The following is a 19,201-nucleotide window of genomic DNA, read 5'->3' on the forward strand; positions in this document are numbered from 1 at the left end:
AAAAACAAACTAAGTTCAAATCAATTCTTAATTTATAAAAATAAGTAGTTTTCCAATAAAATCAAACAAAAGTGTTTACGTGTTCTTACCACTAGCGGCTAAATAAATTAAAACTTAAGGTGCACAGAATTTTTTTTCGGAGTTTAGTGGGCACAGATTTTCAATAGCTTAAAGACCACTGGTTTTAATTATATAAACTTATCTTTCGAGTAAAGTTAGAAACCATAATTTAAAAACTATAAAACAAATTTATCTATATTCAATAAGTTGATTGACATCTTAATTTAAAATAAAGTTACAGTACTTTAAATTGTTTCACGTAATTTTTGGCAAACAACAATAAAACAAATAGCTATACATAATTTCACATTACACTTTCATAGTAATAAATGTATTTTTATATTTTGTTGTAATAAATCTATAATTACTTTGTTGTAATAAATAAAAATTTCTTGAACTTTATTCATGTTCAAACAAATACATAACAAATAATTTTAAAAATTCTACTAAAACTTCGAGAAAAATTAAATAACTATTCAAGGTAAATAAACTTACATGAGAATTTAGAAAGCATGCAGTAAAATTAATACTTTTTCTTCGATCAGTACTATTGTCAATTTCAAAACATTCTTCTTGGTTATTTAGAGCTTGAGAAAAATTGACTATTAAATACGTAGAATAAATTAACTTAAATTTATATAAACTTGAATTACCTAACATCATAAAAAAATCTATAAGCTTCAAATAGGAGGCCTTAAGAAATAATAGGAGAAAAATATGATAATATCAAACATAATATTAGTAGAACAATTAAATTTGTAAAAATTTTAGTACTCTTTAAATTATTAGTATTTTGATTAGTTTTGTGCAATTGACTTTGTTTGTAATTAATATTTATTCATGATTATTACTATTGTTACTAAATAAGTTAAATTTATCTTATAGTTATTGCTATTTATCCACTGATGAAAATAGGGTGATATATATCTGGATTCTTGCACTGAGTGTTTTTTGTGTATTGTTTAAAATTTATTTCGACTTCAAATGTTTTAATTGGTAAAATTAATAAAAAGTTTTGTGTTGGTACTGATTTTCGTAAAAAAATTTACATACTTAATTTGTATATTTTTAATGTTCAGAAGGTTTATTTTTAAATTTTTTATAGCTTTCCTCAGAGTATAATTGCAAAACTGACAAAAGGATAGCATAAATTTTAGTTAAGTACAGAGATTCTTAAATATTTAGCTAAATCAGTTACGTCAAACGTAAATAGCCTGTATAAAGCTTTAATATTGGATTAACTTATACTTTAGTGGTTTAAAGTTATGTTCAAAATAGAGTTAATAGAATGAAAATATTTAAGATTGTAGAAAGTTTACTTAATACTGAATTGAAAAATAAAACATTATAAAAACCGAAAACAACACGAACACTAAAAACACGCTATTATGCGAGAATCTCGATGCGGAATAACCACGTAGGTCGTACATCTCAATGTTTTAACGGTAGGACTTTTTATGGGTACTATTTTAAGGGTAGAATTGCTGCAATGAAATCTGCCCATAATTTGATGAGATTTCATTTAAATTATGGGTAGTATTGAGATATTGTTGCAATTAAATGAAAAATAAAACAGTGTCTAGGCCTTATATAAATATTATGGATAATTTTTGTAGTTAAGATTTTATAAACATAAAAAATAAAAAAACAACTTAAATACAAAAAACTAATTGTTTGATTTATATTACATTTATTTAAATTATATTTTGTTAACTAAAAAAGTAGTGGCTAGACTTATTAAAAGATTAAGAACAATTTTTTTATTTAAGATTTAATTAAGAAAAATAAACAAAAACTTGTATACACTTAAACCAATTGTTTATTTATAAGTTTTATTTTTTAATTTATCCTTAGTAAATTTATAGAAGTAGTGGCTTAGCCTTATGTGTACTATTTTATGGGCACTATTTTATGTATAGAATTGCTTCAACAATTCTGACCATAATTTGATGTGATTTCATTTAAATTGTGGGTAGTATTGAGATGTTGTTGCAATTAAATGAAAAATAAAACAGTGTCTAGGTCTTATAAAAATATTATGGATAGTTTTTGTAGTTAAAATTTTATAAACAAAAAAATAAAAAAAAAACTTAAATACTAAAAAACTAATTGTTTGATTTATTTATACATTTATTTAAAATATATTTTGTAAACTAACAAAATTAGTGGCTAGACTTATTAAAAGATTATAAATATTTTTTTATTTAAGATTTAATAAAGAAAAAAAAACTTGTATAGACTTAAACTAACTGTTTGATTTATAAGTATTATCATAAATTTACATTTTCTAAACTAACAAAAGTAATGGCTTGGCATATTATAAATATTTTGGATAGTTTTTGTATTTAAGATGTTATAAACAAAAAAAAATCAAACTTGAACACACATAAACCAATTGTTTGATTTATAATTGTATATATGTAATTTATATTTAGTTAACTTATAGAAATAGTGGCTTTGCATTATATGCACTACTTTATGGGCACTGTTTTATAATTTGAACAAAATTTTTAATTATTAAATTTTAACAAAATATAGTTTAAATAAATGTACATATAAATAAAACAATAAGTTTATTTGTATTTAAGTCGTTTTTTTATTTTTTGTTTATAAAATCTTAATTACAAAAACTACCCGTAATATTTATATAAGGCTTAGACACTGTTTTATTTTTCATTTAATTGCAGCAACATCTCAATACTACCCATAATTTAAATGAAATCACATAAAATTATGGGCAGAATTGATTGAAGCAATTCAACACATAAAATAGTGCCCATACAATAGTACACATAAGGCAAAGCCACTACTTCTATAAGTTTACTAGAATAAATTAAAAAATAAAACTTATAAATAACCAATTGGTTCAAGTGTATCAGGGTTGCCACTCGTTTTTTACAAATTTTTAAGGTTTTCCAAATTTCTTCCAGGTTTTTAAAAGTACACATTTTTAGATTTATTTTTAGTTTTAGGTTAATTTCTATATAAGAAACTGCATTAAGTAGTATAAAAACATTGAAAAGATACTGTGAAGTTACTTTAATTGTGTTTTTTAATAAAAAAATTTTTGATGATGACAAAGAAATCTTATTTATATGATAATTTTTTTGTGTCAAATCGAAATTTACTAATGATAATGATAAAATTATTAAAAATTCCAGGTTTTTCCAGGTTTTATGATCAAATTTCCAGGTTTTTCCATGTTTTTTTTTCAAAATTTTTGAAATTCCAGGTTTTTCTAGGTTATTTTTGCCTAAATTGTCGAATCCCAGGTTTTTCAAGGTTTCCAGGTAAAGTGACAACCCTGGTGTATACAAGTTTTTGTTTATTTTCTTTATTAAATCTAAAATAAAAAATTAACAAGTCTAGCCACTACTTTTTTAGTTTACAAATTATAATTTAAATAAATGTACGTATAAATCAAACAACTAGTTTTTTTGTATTTAAGTTGTTTTTTATTTATTTGTTTATTAAATCTTAACTACAAAAACTATCCATAATACTTAAATAAGGCCTAGACACTGTTTTATTTTTCATTTAATTGCAGCAACTTAATTGCAGCAACATCTTAATACTACCGATAATTTTAATGACACCACATCAAATTATGGGCAAATTGATTGCAAGCAATTCTACCCATAAAATAGTACACATAAAAAAACCGCCACAATGTTTTCATGTCAGGCTAGAGCAGCAACTTAAGAAAAAGCTAAAAAGGTTTAATTTAAATTGCGACGAAAAGCCTAAAGGTGAACAACTATCCATACATGAACACCTCCTCAACAATCTTAGTTGGGCTGAGAACTACATGGAATGTAGATTAAAAACTCTTGGTAGCTGTCAAACTTGCACGAGGGGATAAAATTGCACGAAGGGTCAATTTTACACGAAGACACTTTTGTACGAAAAGACATTTTTCACGGGTTGAATTTTTTAATCTTTTAATTAATATTATTTTTCAGATTTATTATCTTTTTTTTTTTACTCTCACTGTTACCCTTAACCTCAGTCGGTAACTTATTTTCTTTTAAATTTCTTGATTTTTTTTTACCATCACTCTCACCCCTAACCCTCTCTCGGTACGGTGTTTTTTTTTCATTTTATAATATATTTTTTATTTTCTTCTTTTTTAAATACTTTTTTATTTTTTGTTATTTTCACTTATTTATTTTTCACTATCACTGTTACCCCTAACCCTCAACCTTGGTCGGTAGCTTTTTTTCTATCTAATTATCTTCAAGTTTTGTTTTTCTTTACTCTCGTGCAAAAATGTAATTTGAGCAAAATTGACCTTTGGTACAAAAGTATCTTCGTGCAATTTTGAACCGTCCCGAAAACTCTATCTAGAGCGAGATACACCTACCACTTCTATAATCAAGTTCTATAATCGTTGTTCGTTAGAACTCGTGAGTCAAAAATTTCTAAACAATGAGATACGTACAACTATATAAACAGCAGGTTTTTAGACCTCTGATTGTTATTTGTTTTTGAAATGTTTTACCTTTAAATCCAGCTTTAATTTTCGGAAATCTGAAATGTTTTCTTATCTTAAACATAACTTTAAATAAGTAACAAATTACTTAATCCAAAATTTAAATCTTTCACCTGAGTTCGGCAAACTGCAGCCCGCAAGCACATTTTCATTTTGATTGGGATGCGGCCCATTATAGGTAATACGTGCGGTCAGCAAACTTGCAAGTGTAGCACGCGAATAAGAAACTTTGAAACTTACACTAGATATTCTGGGTTTCAAAGTGTAGAGTAAAAAAAAGTCTTATTGTACATTTCACAGGAAATTCGAAACTTACACTAGATAATTCGGGTCAGCTATGAAGAGTAAAAACTAAAACTATAACTGTAACAGGCAAAGTATTTTTCGAAATTTGGCCCACGACACTAAACGCTTGACTGCTTTACACAGACTATTTACTTTTGACTCTTTATGACGCAACTATTTACATTTTCAAAAAGATTATAGTTAGCTAAATGTTTTACTATTCTGATTAGCAATTTTATTCTGTTGACTGCTTTATGAAAACATTAAATACACTTTTTTAACTTACAAAATGAGTATTCATATACAATTTTTCTAGTACATTAACAACATATTTATGATAAATTTGTTTATCTAACAGTTTTATTTTGTAATTGATATTATCTATCCAAAATAAGCTAATAGCTTGTTTATTGAAACTTTAAAAATAGAGCTTACGTTTAGAAGTTTGCTACTTATATTTAAAAAAACTGTGTCACAAACTGTTATTCGTTAAAATATGACAGTATTAATTAATTATATTGTGATATAAACCGTAATAACATAATACCGATTAAAATTCTCAAATTGTCCTAATATGTCAACCGTTCATTGTTATTTCTTATGATTTTTAGATGATATAAACAAAAGGCAAAACTTAAGAAGTTTCGGTGCGTAATTTTTTTGGATTAAGTAAGATTTTTGTAACTATTTTAAATTTATGTAACTTCTGTATTATGAGTAAACTGAAAATGAGTTGCATTTATTATTTATTCATGATATTTATGATTTTAAGCATTTTTAAAATTAAAAAACCTTGCATCTTTTGTTTATTGTATAAAAAGAACGGTTTATAATTAGTGAAGTTACAAAAATGTTAACATATAATAACAAAATATTAGTACTAACTTTAGTACAATAAATTATGCTTTAGATCTATTATACAGGGTGGCCACTGGTTTTTGAAAAATTTTATTCAGGTTTTATGAATTTCTTCCAGGTATTTGAAAGTATACATTTTTGGTCTATTTTTAGTTTAAAGTTAAGTTTAAGGTTAAATATTATAACAACATCGAAAAGATACTGTTAAGCTACTTTAAATGTTTTCTTTAATAAAAAATTTGATGATGACTTGCTTTTTATCTGCATGAAAAACTTACACTTAAAATATTTATCCCTTTAGGAGAAACAAGGTAAGCTAAAGTAACAATCGTTGAATAGAATTTTATATCTATATGATAGATTGTTTATATCAAACTAAAATTATACTACTTGACGTGTAAAATTTGTTTAAAATTCCAAGTTTTTTCAGTTTCTTTTTCAAAATTTTTCGAATACCGGGTTTAGTGGCCACCCTGATTATAAGAAATTAGTAAAGCTCTGGTTGTTGTTTCAAGTTAAACCTAACTTTCATCGATATAAGTATGTTATCATGAACTTTCTGTAACAAAAATAGCATTAAAACATACATAAAGTGGATCGACTTGTAGAATGCCAACTTAACATTGTCTCTTCATTTGATTCGTTGCTTTTTTTTGACGCAACTTGAAACTTGAAAAAATATTAACTAATTATTTTACAACTAATAATCTAAGGTTGCTCTTTCAAACACAAGCAAGGCTTATAAACAAATAAGCTCTTTATATTTTAATAATTCTAAATATATATAAAATTCAGCTCGATAAAAAGATACTTTATATTTATATATAAAAACCAGCTTTACTATGTTAATTTCTTTTTGGATTTTAAGACTCTGTGTTAACTTCTAGTTACAAATTTTATTCAAGTTCAATCTATATTTTTTTCTTTTTAAAAGATTGTATCTTACATGCAACTAATCTCGTTTTTTAAATAATACTAATGAGCTCTTTTATCAGCTAAGTATAAACAAAATATAGTATTTATAACAAAAAATCATTAAAACTAAGTCAGAACTCAAATAATTATACTAATTCTATAGCATCACTAAAATTTAAACTTGGGGTTGACAGCTTTTTATAAGGTTAACTTTTCTAAAAAATGGTTGCGGGCCTTAGTGTACAGTAAAAGGTGTTTTGGAACCCTATCTATTCAAAATAATTGTAGTAATTAAGTAAAAACCTTGTTTTAAAAAAAATTTGTAAAAATAAACAATTTTAACTATTAAACAAGAGCCTAATTGTAATTAAGGGTGTCCAAAAAATTGTATACATACTATAAATAATTTAAATTTAGAGTTTATTATAACTCGAACAAATTTCAATATGTAAAAGAATTTACAAATATCATTGTATTGTCCTGTTATCGCATGTTCTAAAACGGTTGGGTGTCACTTTTGCACGGCGACTCTTTTGCACGCAGGGTCACTTGTGCATGGCGTCACTTTTGCACAAAGTATGCACTTAAAGAGGTACGCACCTGCGTTAAGCTACCACCCACGTAAAATATGCACCCCCACGTTGAGTACACACCCGAGTAAAGTACATCATAATGTTTTCTGTTTCGTTTATCTTGACATTTAGTGCGTACTTTTCGCGTAACTAACGCGGGTGCGTACTTAACGCGGATGCGCACTTTAAACAGATGCATACCTTAAGTGTGTACTTTGTGCAAAAGTGAACCTTCGTGCAAAACTGAAGACATGCAAAAGTGACCCTGAGAGCAAAAGAATCGCCGTGCAAAAGTGTCTACTCGTGAAAAAGTGACGCTCGTTTAAAAGTGACCCGTTCCCTCTAAAATTGTTGTTTGTTCTGTTCAAGACACTGCTAACAACCCGAAGCGATGTTACACATCATGGAACAATTCCTTCGAAATATTTGTAAATTCACATTCAATAGGGCAAAAAAATTTAGATTCTGAAAAAAAGATGAACTGCAAAAGCAATTTTTTTTCAAGAAAATAACATTATCAAAATGCAGTTTTTAGTGATTTAAGACTTTGTTAACAATTAGCAAGTTTTTATTTAATGTCCTAACTTTTCCCGACTTTGTGGCAGCCCTAAAAATGGACAACAGTTTGGGAACATGAGATAACAGGACAACAGAATGATATTTGTGAATTTTTTTACATGTTGAAATTTATTTAAATTATAAAAAAGTTCAAATTTACAATAATTATGTTTACAATTGCATACATTTTTAGGACCCTTTATTAAATTAATTTCTTTTGTTTCAAATTAGTTTATTTATTTAGCTGAAAAGAACATCACTGGCCGCATATTTTGCTTTGCAGGCAGCAGTTTGTCAACTCTATTTACCCAGCTTGTAAATTAATACTCTATCAAAAGAAACAGTACTATGCTAATAAAATCATACCTGATAATAATTAGTTGCTTTTTCTGAAACTATATCAGCTTCAAAGAAGTTAGAAAATGTAATACCTGCTAACAAATAATAACTGCTTATAAAATTGTGTTCAGTAAATAGAATCTTTTTGACTTATATATTAAATTGTACATTTACAAGTATACTATACTATAACTTCGATAGAACTTGTATAATAAGAAATATTTAAATTTTAAAATAGAATTATTCAAGTAAAATGACTAGAAATTTTTTAAGTGCTTCTTAAAATTAATAAATTTATAAAAAACAACCTTTTTTGTTAGTTTTCAATTCAAAAGGTGTAACGCTTTCTCTAAGCTTTCTACTAGCCTAAATATTTTTATCAATCAAAAACGATAGACGCCTTTGTAAAAATGTTGTAATAAGACATAACTCTTAAATCAAACTTTATGAAACACTTATTTTTGAATAAAAAATCCTAAAAAGAAAACTTAAAAAATAAATATTACTAGACTGACAGAAATAAGCCGACCAATAAAGTATAAAAAATAACATGATTCTAATTCTATATATTATATTTTGAGAACAGGTCAAAATTGCACGAAGACAATTTTGCACGAGAGTAAAAAATAACAGAAAAAAAAATAAAAAATAAATTAATATAAAAATATTTATTTTAGTGTATAGTAGCATCAAGAAAGTTACAAATATCACTAAAACTTCGGAAAAAATCACTGCCTTATTTAATAAACGCAATTAATGAAACAATACAAAATTAAACCTTTTGTACAAACTTGTCAAACAAGTTAATTATAAACTTTAGAGACAATTAGAGTAAGTAAATTATCATTCTAAGATTGAGAAATTAAATTTATTTATTGTAACAAACGCAAACAATTAATAATTAAACTTTTATAGCTTATGAACTTTTAGTGAATAAAATAGAACTTGATTGTAATAAAGTTTAAAACATATATACTTGTTTTATTTGTAAAGGTGTGTAAAGTATTAATCACTGTTGTAAAAAGTGTTTACTGAGATAAAAACTTAAGATTTACGTTTAAAAATACTTTATTAAACACTAAAAAAAGCTTAACATATAATTGCTCAATAATCTAAAGATTAGTTGAACTATTAATTTTAGTTATGACCTATTAAATAAATTAAAATATATAAATTAATAATATAAATTGTAAACAACTTACATAGTTTTCTTTTAGCTTCAAACCATCTTTAGGTTTATCAGAACAAACTGAAGAAGGCGAATTTAAGCTTTTACTAATTATATCACAGGCTGTAAAAAATATACCTAACTTTAAATGATTACAAAATTAATTTTTAAACATTTATAACTTATGGTACACTGAACTTTAAAAATTAGTACTATATATATCTTTAATATCATTATTGATTATGACTTAGTTTTAAAATTAAATTTTGTCTAAAATTACGCAATGCCTCAGAAAATAAAGCAGAGACAAGATAAAATAAAGTTTAGTAATAATTAAAAATTAAAAAACTGCTATTTACGTTTGTTCCAGGTTTAATTTCAAACAACCTTGGTGACTTGAAAATATCACAAATATCACATGTAAAAATTATCACTGGCTGCAACATATAAAAGCTTTTACTTTTAACTTCAATTTACTTTAAACCAATTAATTAAACAAATGTTAGAACTTAAATGTACAGTATTCTTCCTCTTGACTTCGCACTTTTCACCCAAAAAACGTTGTGCTTAAAGTGGAAATTAGTTAATATTAATTTTAACTAAAAAGTCTAATACTTAACAGTTAAATTATTGAAAATACTACTTTTATTTAAGTTTTTTCGAAATTATTTAAGTAAAACTAAAATATAAACATCAAAAAATAATTCTATTTTAGCATACAGTTTTTAAGCAATCGTTCTCAAACTTTTTCAGTTTAATCTTAACTTTTAATAAACAATCCTATTGAAAGAATTTTCTGATTTAAGGTAAAAAAATTGTTTATCATTAAAAAATTTACAAAATAATATTTTTTTATAACTTGGTAATCAAACTTTTTTATTTTTATACTTTTGAATCGTTAAAATAGGATTTTGTCTATTATTGAAAGTAATATTTCCTGAAAACTTGAGGTTAGTGAATTAAAAATTTAAGAAGATAGATGATTAGTAATTTTTTCAAAACTCTGAGAAAATCAGCGATGAAAAATATCTTTTATATAGATTTGTATCGCAAACTTATTATGGGACTGTTTAACAACTCTCAAAAAATTATAAATTGTTTTATATTCTATGAAAAGTATTCTATGAAATTTAAGCATCTATAGTGTATAATTTTAGATTTCATACAGAACCAAAGTTAATTTTGATAAAAATTATGTTGGACCCTCCCCTCATGGCTTAAATATAAAGATTTATAAAAGTCTTATCTGGTAATACAAAACTTTAGTTACTTTCAAGCAGATTACCGCATCATTTTTAGCTCCATATTTAAATCATTTTTTATTGTTTTATAAATCAATTTTAGAAACGCTCAATGTCGTTTCAATTTTTTTTTATATCATCTGGATTAGAAAGTAATGTTGTTTAATTTTTCAAGATATATAGATGGTTGTCACTATTTGAGAAAAAAAAAGCCTGAGCTGCATCAAGCTAACCTGAAATTTGTTTGTGAAAAAATCTAAAAAATAATAATATAATCCAGATAAAAAAAAACCTGTTTATCAAGCTTAAATACTTAAAATACTAACAAAAGATCTTAATTAAAACCAGGTAAAAAAAAAGTCGAAATAACTAGCCTAAGATTTTTAATTAAGTTCAAACTAGCCTAAGAAGTTATGGTGAATGTGTGTTTATGGTAATAATTAAACAGATTTTAAATGAAAACACTTTAATTTTTAGTTAATTGACAACTTTTGAGAAACAGTTTAAGTATTTTTGAGGTTTTTCTATTTTTAAAGTTCAAATGACATGAGTTACTATTAACTAAAAAGAATCAGAACTCTAAGTTAATAAAAACAAAACAAATCAATAAAAAATATATATACAGTAACCCCTTGACCAGCTCAAAAGTCAAATTAAATGAAGAAATTGAACATATTAGTAGTATATTAGGATCGTTAGGTTACCCAGAGTATACTATCAAGAGAACGGTTGACAAGACAATTATAATACTAACTAATTCTACAAAACAAGGCCCAAAAAAGTGCCTTGTGTACATAAGACTTCCCTACTTAGGTAATGAAACTAATTTCCTAGGATATTAAGTGAAACACACAATCAATAGTACATTAGGAGCAGATAATCTTCGAATTAGTCACTTCACTAGAAAACCTTTAGATGGAATACATAAAGATAATACTTCCGATCCTGAAAATAATAATGTAATCTTTCAATTTAAGTGTCACTGTGACAGTGAATACATCGAGAGAGCTTCTCAGAGATTCCATTTGAGAAGGGCCCAGCATGAATCAAAATCCCCAGAAACTGGATGGCCAATAGAGGTAATAAACCTACCAAAAGTTCTTCGGCAATTCGAGATCATTTAATAAACTGTCAAGAATGCTCCAAACATTATAATGATAATAAATTTACAACATTACATAAAGGACGTAACATATATCTTTTAGAATTTTTTTTATAAAAGCCTTGAGCCTACGCTTTCTAAACAAAAGTTTTTTTACAATACTAACTTGTATAGTTGTTATAGTTTTTTTTTTTTTAGTTTAATTTAAAACTGTTTTTTTTTCAATTGCGTAAGTACTTTTTAATGTAATTGTCCTGAAACTTTAATATTTTAATACTACAGCTTTATTCCTTTTAAGTAAGTACATTTACTAAATTTCGTTAGCTATATTTTACTTCAAACGCTATAATAGCCTGTTTATAAATTATTTACGTTTATATAACTTTGAAACTTGTATGTATATACTTTATTGTAATTTTGTTTTACCAAATTAAGTTTCTATTTACTTACATATGCTTAAAAAAGTCTTGTTTACTTAAATTCCCAATTTCTTTTCTAAACAATATTTATTTCACATTTTTAATCTAAACTCATTATGACGTATCCATTATCAAGCTTTTATAAATGTTGATATTATATTCTATAGCTGAGTTACACACAATAGTAGTTGAAAAGCATGTATCAAAAAAATTCCTTCTTCAATAAAAATTTAAAGTACTTGTCGATATTTTTTATCTAATTTTTGGACCCCAAAAAATTTATTAAATAAACTAACAATAATAAAAGTTCACAACACAAACAATATAATAGAGTGATCTTCACTACGTACTTATTACCATTTAAATAAAAGTTCATAAGAAATTTTTCAGTAAAATATGGCAATGGTATTAAATAAATACATTACTCACATCTTTTTTTTTCTTATAAATATATCATTAAATTTAATGTGACAATTTTTTCAGCTTAAATCGTTTTTATGTTACACTTGCTTTGCACCGCAAGCTTAAAATTTTTGGCACGTGGCTTTCAATAATTCGTAATGTTCTCCAAGACCAGCTACAGCTTTGGAAGAACACAACTGTGCGTTGAGATTGATGGTCTTAATCATCACTCATATGTACAACTTGAATGAAAAATAGTGAAGTAAACAAGTGATTAAAATTGGGATATTTTCCAAACTGTTTCCAAACAGAAAACAGTCAATATAGTAGTAACATTTGCTACCTCTCGTTTAATTACGTCCTCTTTTTTAATTACACATTTTTGCTGTGGACCCAATGTGCAAACATTGGCAGAAGGTTACTTTAGTTAAACATGTGCGAGAATTTGCTTTAAAGTAACCTAAAACTTTATGTTAAGATAAACTTAGTTTTAATAGTTGTAATGATAAACAAAGGTTTGCAATGAAAAATTTCAGCAAGTAAGTAAGGTTGTATAAAAAAACATGTATGCATGGTTGCCATCTTAAAGGCAATATAACATGTCAGCCATCAATGTTAAAGAACACTTTAGGTTATGCGCCATTTTTTTTAATAAACAAACTTAATAGTAACGTCAAACTAAGAAAAGGTATATAATTTCGAAACAAAAATAAGTATTCAGTTTGAGTTTTATTGTTTTGTCCACCTTTCTTGAAGTATTATTTGGAGCTTTGTTAGAAAGTAGGAAACTAATTATTCTGTAAATCTTTTGAATTTATTCTTTATTGTTTTATTTCGTTTTTGATGATACATATTAAATAAGTAAACAAGCTGTTATATATTAAACAAATAAACAAGCAACCCTATAGTTCATAACTAATTCATAATATAAAATTTCTAAAGCTATTAAAGTTTAAACAACATTTATAATAAGCTTGATTACAAAGATTTTAGATTAAGAGTATTTTTAGTCTAAGTTTGCTAATAAGGTAGATCACAAAGTTATTAGAGTTGAAGGAATATTTATAATCTAATTTTGCTAAAAAGTTATAGTTAGATTCTTAGTTTGATTATAATGTCTATTACAAATAATTCTCAAGTAAAAAGAGCACACTGGGTTAAACCCTTTTGTAAGATATTTATGGAAAAAGGCACTAGCCGACAGCCTGCTAGAGTTGCAGTAGACTCTCAAGTAGTGCCACCTCCGCTGGCGTCAGTAAGCCTGTCGAGCGGACAGCAAAACATCCAGCATAATGGAACATAAACTAGCTTTAATTACATCAAGCAAGTCTGAGTTGGCCCAATTGTGAGAAAATATTTTAAAGATAATTTACATCATACAAAAACTGAAAAAAACTTTTAATCAAGCTTAGATACAATAATGATACCAAAAAATAAAGAAAATAAAAACAAAATCAACAAAAAAAAACTACTCTGTGATTAAGAAACAATATCCAAACTAGTCTGAGTCAGCCTTAGTTTTTCAAAAAAGTTCAAACTAGCCTGAATTATCCTGAGTAAATGGAGTACATTAATAAACCCTTTACACTTTACAGGAATCTACAAAGTTATTACTACAATCAAAGAAAAAAGTAGCATCATTTATTAGTTTAGTTGTCACTGTGTTTAAGACAACGTAAAATAAAATCTCAAAGGTTTAAGTTGGGCATTAATCAGGACATCTTTAATTTCATAAAAAATTGGAAAAATATAAGTAAAAATACTTATAAACTATTGCGTAGCACAAACCACTAGTGTAAAAGGATAAAAATGATTTTAGTGATAATTGAAAACTTACTTTAGCTCCATATTTTGGAAGTTTAATTTGTAAAGTTTTTAAGCCCCCTATATGTTGAAAAAAATAGTTTATTATTTACCAGACAACATTATACTTCATTCAGGGTCTCCACTCTTTTTGAGTAAAAAACTGTTCTGAACGACCAAAAAATATTTATAATGACCTTAAACTAGCCTGAGTCATCATGAGTTTTAACCCTTTTTAAAAGTTTGGCACCTCCGGCACAAACTACTTATAATTAATATTTTTCTTTTTTTTTTAAGAAAGGCTGTATATTAGGGTATTTACAAAAACGGGACATTTGAGTTTCGTGTCAAATATCACAAAAACACCCTGTGCAAAAATTTAGATGAATAGAAGAAACTTTCATCTTAGCGAATTGTGATCTTCTGAAAACAACCACAATTCAAACTGAATATACAGGACCAAAAAAATTAAGCTTAGAGTTTTAAGCTGGAATTTTTTTACATGTGGCAATTATCCCAAAACACATTGTGCACTATTTAAAACAACTTAAAGAAATCTTTACAGAGACAACTCTTGATTTTATGTATTTTATCATTTTTTGTAAGTTTCTTGAATTTCAAGTTTTTTTTTCAACAAGTTAAGAAATGCTTTCATGAAACTTTATCTAAATCAAAATTTTGCACAATGTGTTTTTGTGATAATTGCCACGTCTAAGGACTTTTTGAGATGAAAATTTCAAGTTTTCTAATATTATAAGCACCATATTGTATATATATATATATTTATTAAAATAATGAGATACACTAATTTAAGAAATATTTTATTTGTATATCAAATTTAAAGTATTAGTACAACTTAAGATAACTATGTTGTTAAACTTTAATATCTTGAAATATTTTCTTATTGATATAAAATAAAATCATGATAAATATTAATTTCAGATTCAAAATAAAAACTACAATTTTATTTTTTATAAATAAAGAGCTAGCCGCAAGGCTAAAAGTATTTTAAATAAGCTCTTTTTAATCTAAAACTGATACTGGATCAACTAAATCTCATTTCAGGTTTAGAAACACTGGCCTGGGCTTTCAAAAAATTCTAAATTTAGCCTGAGTTTTTTTTAAGTTCAAACTAGCCTCAGTTATCCTGGGTCATCCTGAGATCTATTAAATAAAGTATCCAGAGTTATCAAGAACGTGTGACAACCCTCCTCATTTTTATCATCAGTTGAACAAATGTTTTACTAATAAAATGGAGTCAAAATTACACTAAAAAATCTTACAGTTGTATAATAATGCCATGCGTTGTTTTAAATTTTTTACACACAAATATGTTCAATAAACTTTTTTAATAAAAAGTTACGATATAAAACTAGTTATTTAAATTCACAAACTAACTATCAGCATTTAACATTTAAAGTAGCGAACCTGCGTTTGAGAATTGACTGTCAAATTTCTTCTTTAAGCCTAGTTGTACTTCCTGGACTGTCCTTTGTTTTAAAAGTTATAAGTAATTATGTAAACTACAAATGACATTTATGTGATAAAAAGGACATTCACCTTGAAATATTCAAGTTTTATTAAGACAAATATTTGTCAAAAAACTTATTCAGTTTTAATATATGCTAAAAGTACGCTAACTTTAATAAAATGAAATACTTTAAAATACCTACAAAACTTAATATACTTACTTTTTTAGGATACTTATAATCAAAAAAAAAAAAATAAGTTTATACTAAATTAGATGTTGTTTTTATGTTAAAATTTGAAACAGATAAACTATACAACAAGTAAGATGCTTTAGTACCTTTATGAGGGTTCATGCATTAGCATGAATGGTTTCAGTAGCATGTTGAAAATGTTTAAAGTTGCAAAACCTATAAAAAACTAGACAAAAAATAGCTTCCTAGCTATTACCAAAATTAACCTAATGACAGTTTAAAATGTTTGTTTAATCGATATTTTTTAAAGGTCAACATGGGCTAAAATCTTAATTTATACATTTTTCACTTTCTTTACATTTTGAAGTTATAATTAAATTCTGAATATGTTGTACATTTCTAAATATATATTTTAAACAGGTACAGTAACCTCTCGCATCTCTACGCACTCTATACGTTACGCACTCTCGTTTAGTTACGCATTTTAGAACTCTAAAAAATTATATAATTAAAAATTTAGTTTATTTTAATACTGCACAAATTAGGTTTATTGTATATTTTCATTTTAAAATATGTTTTTAAATGCTATCTCACCTCTCTATATCTTTAGACTTGGTAAACTTATGTTCCTTGACTAATTGATAAACATTTAGTTCTACCTCAGTAACAAAATCAATTATGTTAACAATAAGAGATTAAATTAAAATTCTGAAAAAAATATGACTATCTTAAATAATGAAAGTATAATGAAATAATGAGAGTTTAAAACACAAATAAATAATACAGCACTCTTGCCTTATATAGGATAAAGCAACAGAAATTTTAATATAGACACCACACCATTTCTTAATTGTAAACAAATGCTTAATTAAAAATTGAATTTGCTAAGTAGAATAGAATATAAATGTTAAGTATCAAATAAGTCACATTTAAATAAAGATAAAGTTAAAATATATTTCTTATAAAAATTAGTAAAATTCTTTTATAAGTATTATTAATTTAAATAATTTTAAATCCTTTTTTTTTTATATATATGTACAGTTTTATCTTTTGTTTTCATATTTATAAACTAAATAAACAAACTGTTAGAAGTTGGAAAGTCCTCAGTCTGCTTTTAACTTAAAGCAATATCAAAAAACAGTGACTATAGTAAGTATATTTGATACCTCTCATATCTTTACGATCTCTTGTATCTTTACGCATTTTTCTGTGGACACAATGTGCGTAAATAAGCGAGAGGTTACTGTATTTAGAATTTTTTCTCTTAAAAAAACTAATAAATATATCACAAACATTCATTGATAAGTTTATTAAAAACAAATTGATGAGGTCGTTTTCACACTAGTTTTCACTTTATTTACCAAACCTCTCGAACAATGGGTTAATGATTTAACCAAATAGGACTTTACTTTCGAGCTAGTTTAATATAGTTACAAACTTATTCCTAAGTTATGAATAAAACCCACTTTGAATAAATGCAATTTAATTTATTTTCAATAATAATTCTTATTTCTGAAGAAAGAAACTATTAAATCACGACACAAATAAAATCTATAAAAAGTATCAACAATCGTAAAGTTACATAAATACTAACATCAACTCCGCGATGTAGACGTTTTCTTGATTCTCGATAATTGAAGTAAAACGTTTAACTTAATCGTAACTAGATCATACCGCGGATTAACTTTGCAACTGACTTTAACGCGTATTTGAAAGACAAACGCCGATATATACGCGTCGGAATGAAATTAACTCCTTAAAATAATAAAAATGTTTGTTTTTTATAAAAATATGTTTGTTTTTTTAATACTAGAAGCACGTCACAAATATCTGCGCAAAACACTCCACAACATTCGCTTTTTAAATACGAAAATGAGATGTTAATATCATTACAATGACAAAGATTACCCAGACGTAAAAGTAATAGTAAATTATATAAGTATTGTCAACAACGTTGCCAAACAAGGTGTTAAATTTTACAGCAACTTTGCAACTTCTTTAAGAAATAAAAACATGTTTCAAGACAATCCACAAGTATTTGAGGAGGATAAGAAGTGCTAAAAGTCAGAAATAAGGAAAGTTTTTAGAACCCTTAACAAAGTAATAGAACTAAAACACATTTATGTAACTAAGTAAAAATAGTGAAAAATTATATTATAACGTAGTAACTCAAAACTGTAAATAAAACTAATTTGTAAAGGCTTGAAGATTTTTTGTACATTGTAATGATATTACTGTATGTAAAATTTAATTTAAACGAAATGAAATCTAGACTTAAGTAACTAATTTTTTAATTGGTCTATCTGTTTTAGTTCATTTTTAAGCCATTTTGTTCAATTCGACATTCAACCAATAAAATACAACCAAATTTGCTCACAAAGAAGTCGAAATTCATTAAATAACAAAAAAAATATCCTATATTTTCTAAGAAGAAAAATTTTATTTTTCATTGTATTTGTTTGCTTATTTCCTAAGAAATCAATCAAACTTCACAACTTTGATTGTTAATATTTTTTATTATTATCAATAACTATTTAAAACAACTTATAACTTTGATAAAAATTTACCTAACAAAACTAAGTCTTGAAAAAATTTAAAATACCTCTTTTTGTTTAACTTAAAAAAATACAAATAAAAGCAAAACTTTTAAATGTCATTAGCTTAATTTTATAGAAAGCGAGGATTGAATTAAAAATTTTAGCATTAGTAAGTCAGTCTAAATAGTTTAGACATTGAATAAGTAATGCTTTTTTGGCAATCATTGTAAAAGCCAAAGTTTATTTTAACTGCAACACATTCACAAGTAGACTAAACAGATTGTATTCTATTTGGTAAATGACTTGATTTTTTTTTAGAACTTGTCATGTAGATATAGTTATAATTCCTGTTTGAGATTAAAATATAGTGTTAAGTATTTTCATCGTAAATTGTCAGTTTATTAGTACAGTAAAAACATTAAGGTCATAGGGGGGTAAACTATGTTTTTTACAAGTTCATCTTATTTTATAGAGTTTTTCCTAAGCTTTAAGATGCTTTTTATCGTTTTAAAAAATTCAAATTATATTTTGAGATATAACCAGTCAAAGTCGGGCCGCATAATAGGTTCCCTATGGAAAGCGAAAACTAAAACAGCGAAAAAAGACTATTTCATTTAAAATCTATCTCCTCCGACATTTTTCAACCAATCTTCTTCAAACTTTCACAGTCTCATCTTTATACAATAAAAAGAATTGTTACTTTGGAATTAATAAAAAAATTTGTAAAATTTTTTTTTTTTTGAAAAAAAACAATATTTTTTTTAATTTTTGTGATTAACTTTTAATACT

The 19,201-nt window shown here is 25.6% G+C and overlaps 1 protein-coding gene across 1 annotated transcript in view; it reads right to left on the reverse strand.

Annotated features, from left to right (window-relative positions):
- LOC145838897 (uncharacterized) overlaps positions 1-19,201 on the reverse strand; it is a 47,202-nt gene that overhangs the window by 17,763 nt on the left and 10,238 nt on the right. Inside the window, exons 4-5 of the mRNA XM_082946518.1 lie at positions 15,643-15,704; positions 9,282-9,370 (exon numbers count right to left, since the gene is read on the reverse strand). Coding sequence (XP_082802644.1) covers positions 9,282-9,370; positions 15,643-15,704 — 151 coding nt within the window. The remainder of the gene's footprint in view (positions 1-9,281; positions 9,371-15,642; positions 15,705-19,201) is intronic.

The sequence above is a fragment of the Thalia democratica genome, chromosome 6 (genome assembly GCF_965202585.1).
Source record: "Thalia democratica chromosome 6, ktThaDemo2.hap1.1, whole genome shotgun sequence".
In the NCBI taxonomy this organism is placed as follows: Eukaryota; Metazoa; Chordata; class Thaliacea; order Salpida; family Salpidae; genus Thalia; species Thalia democratica.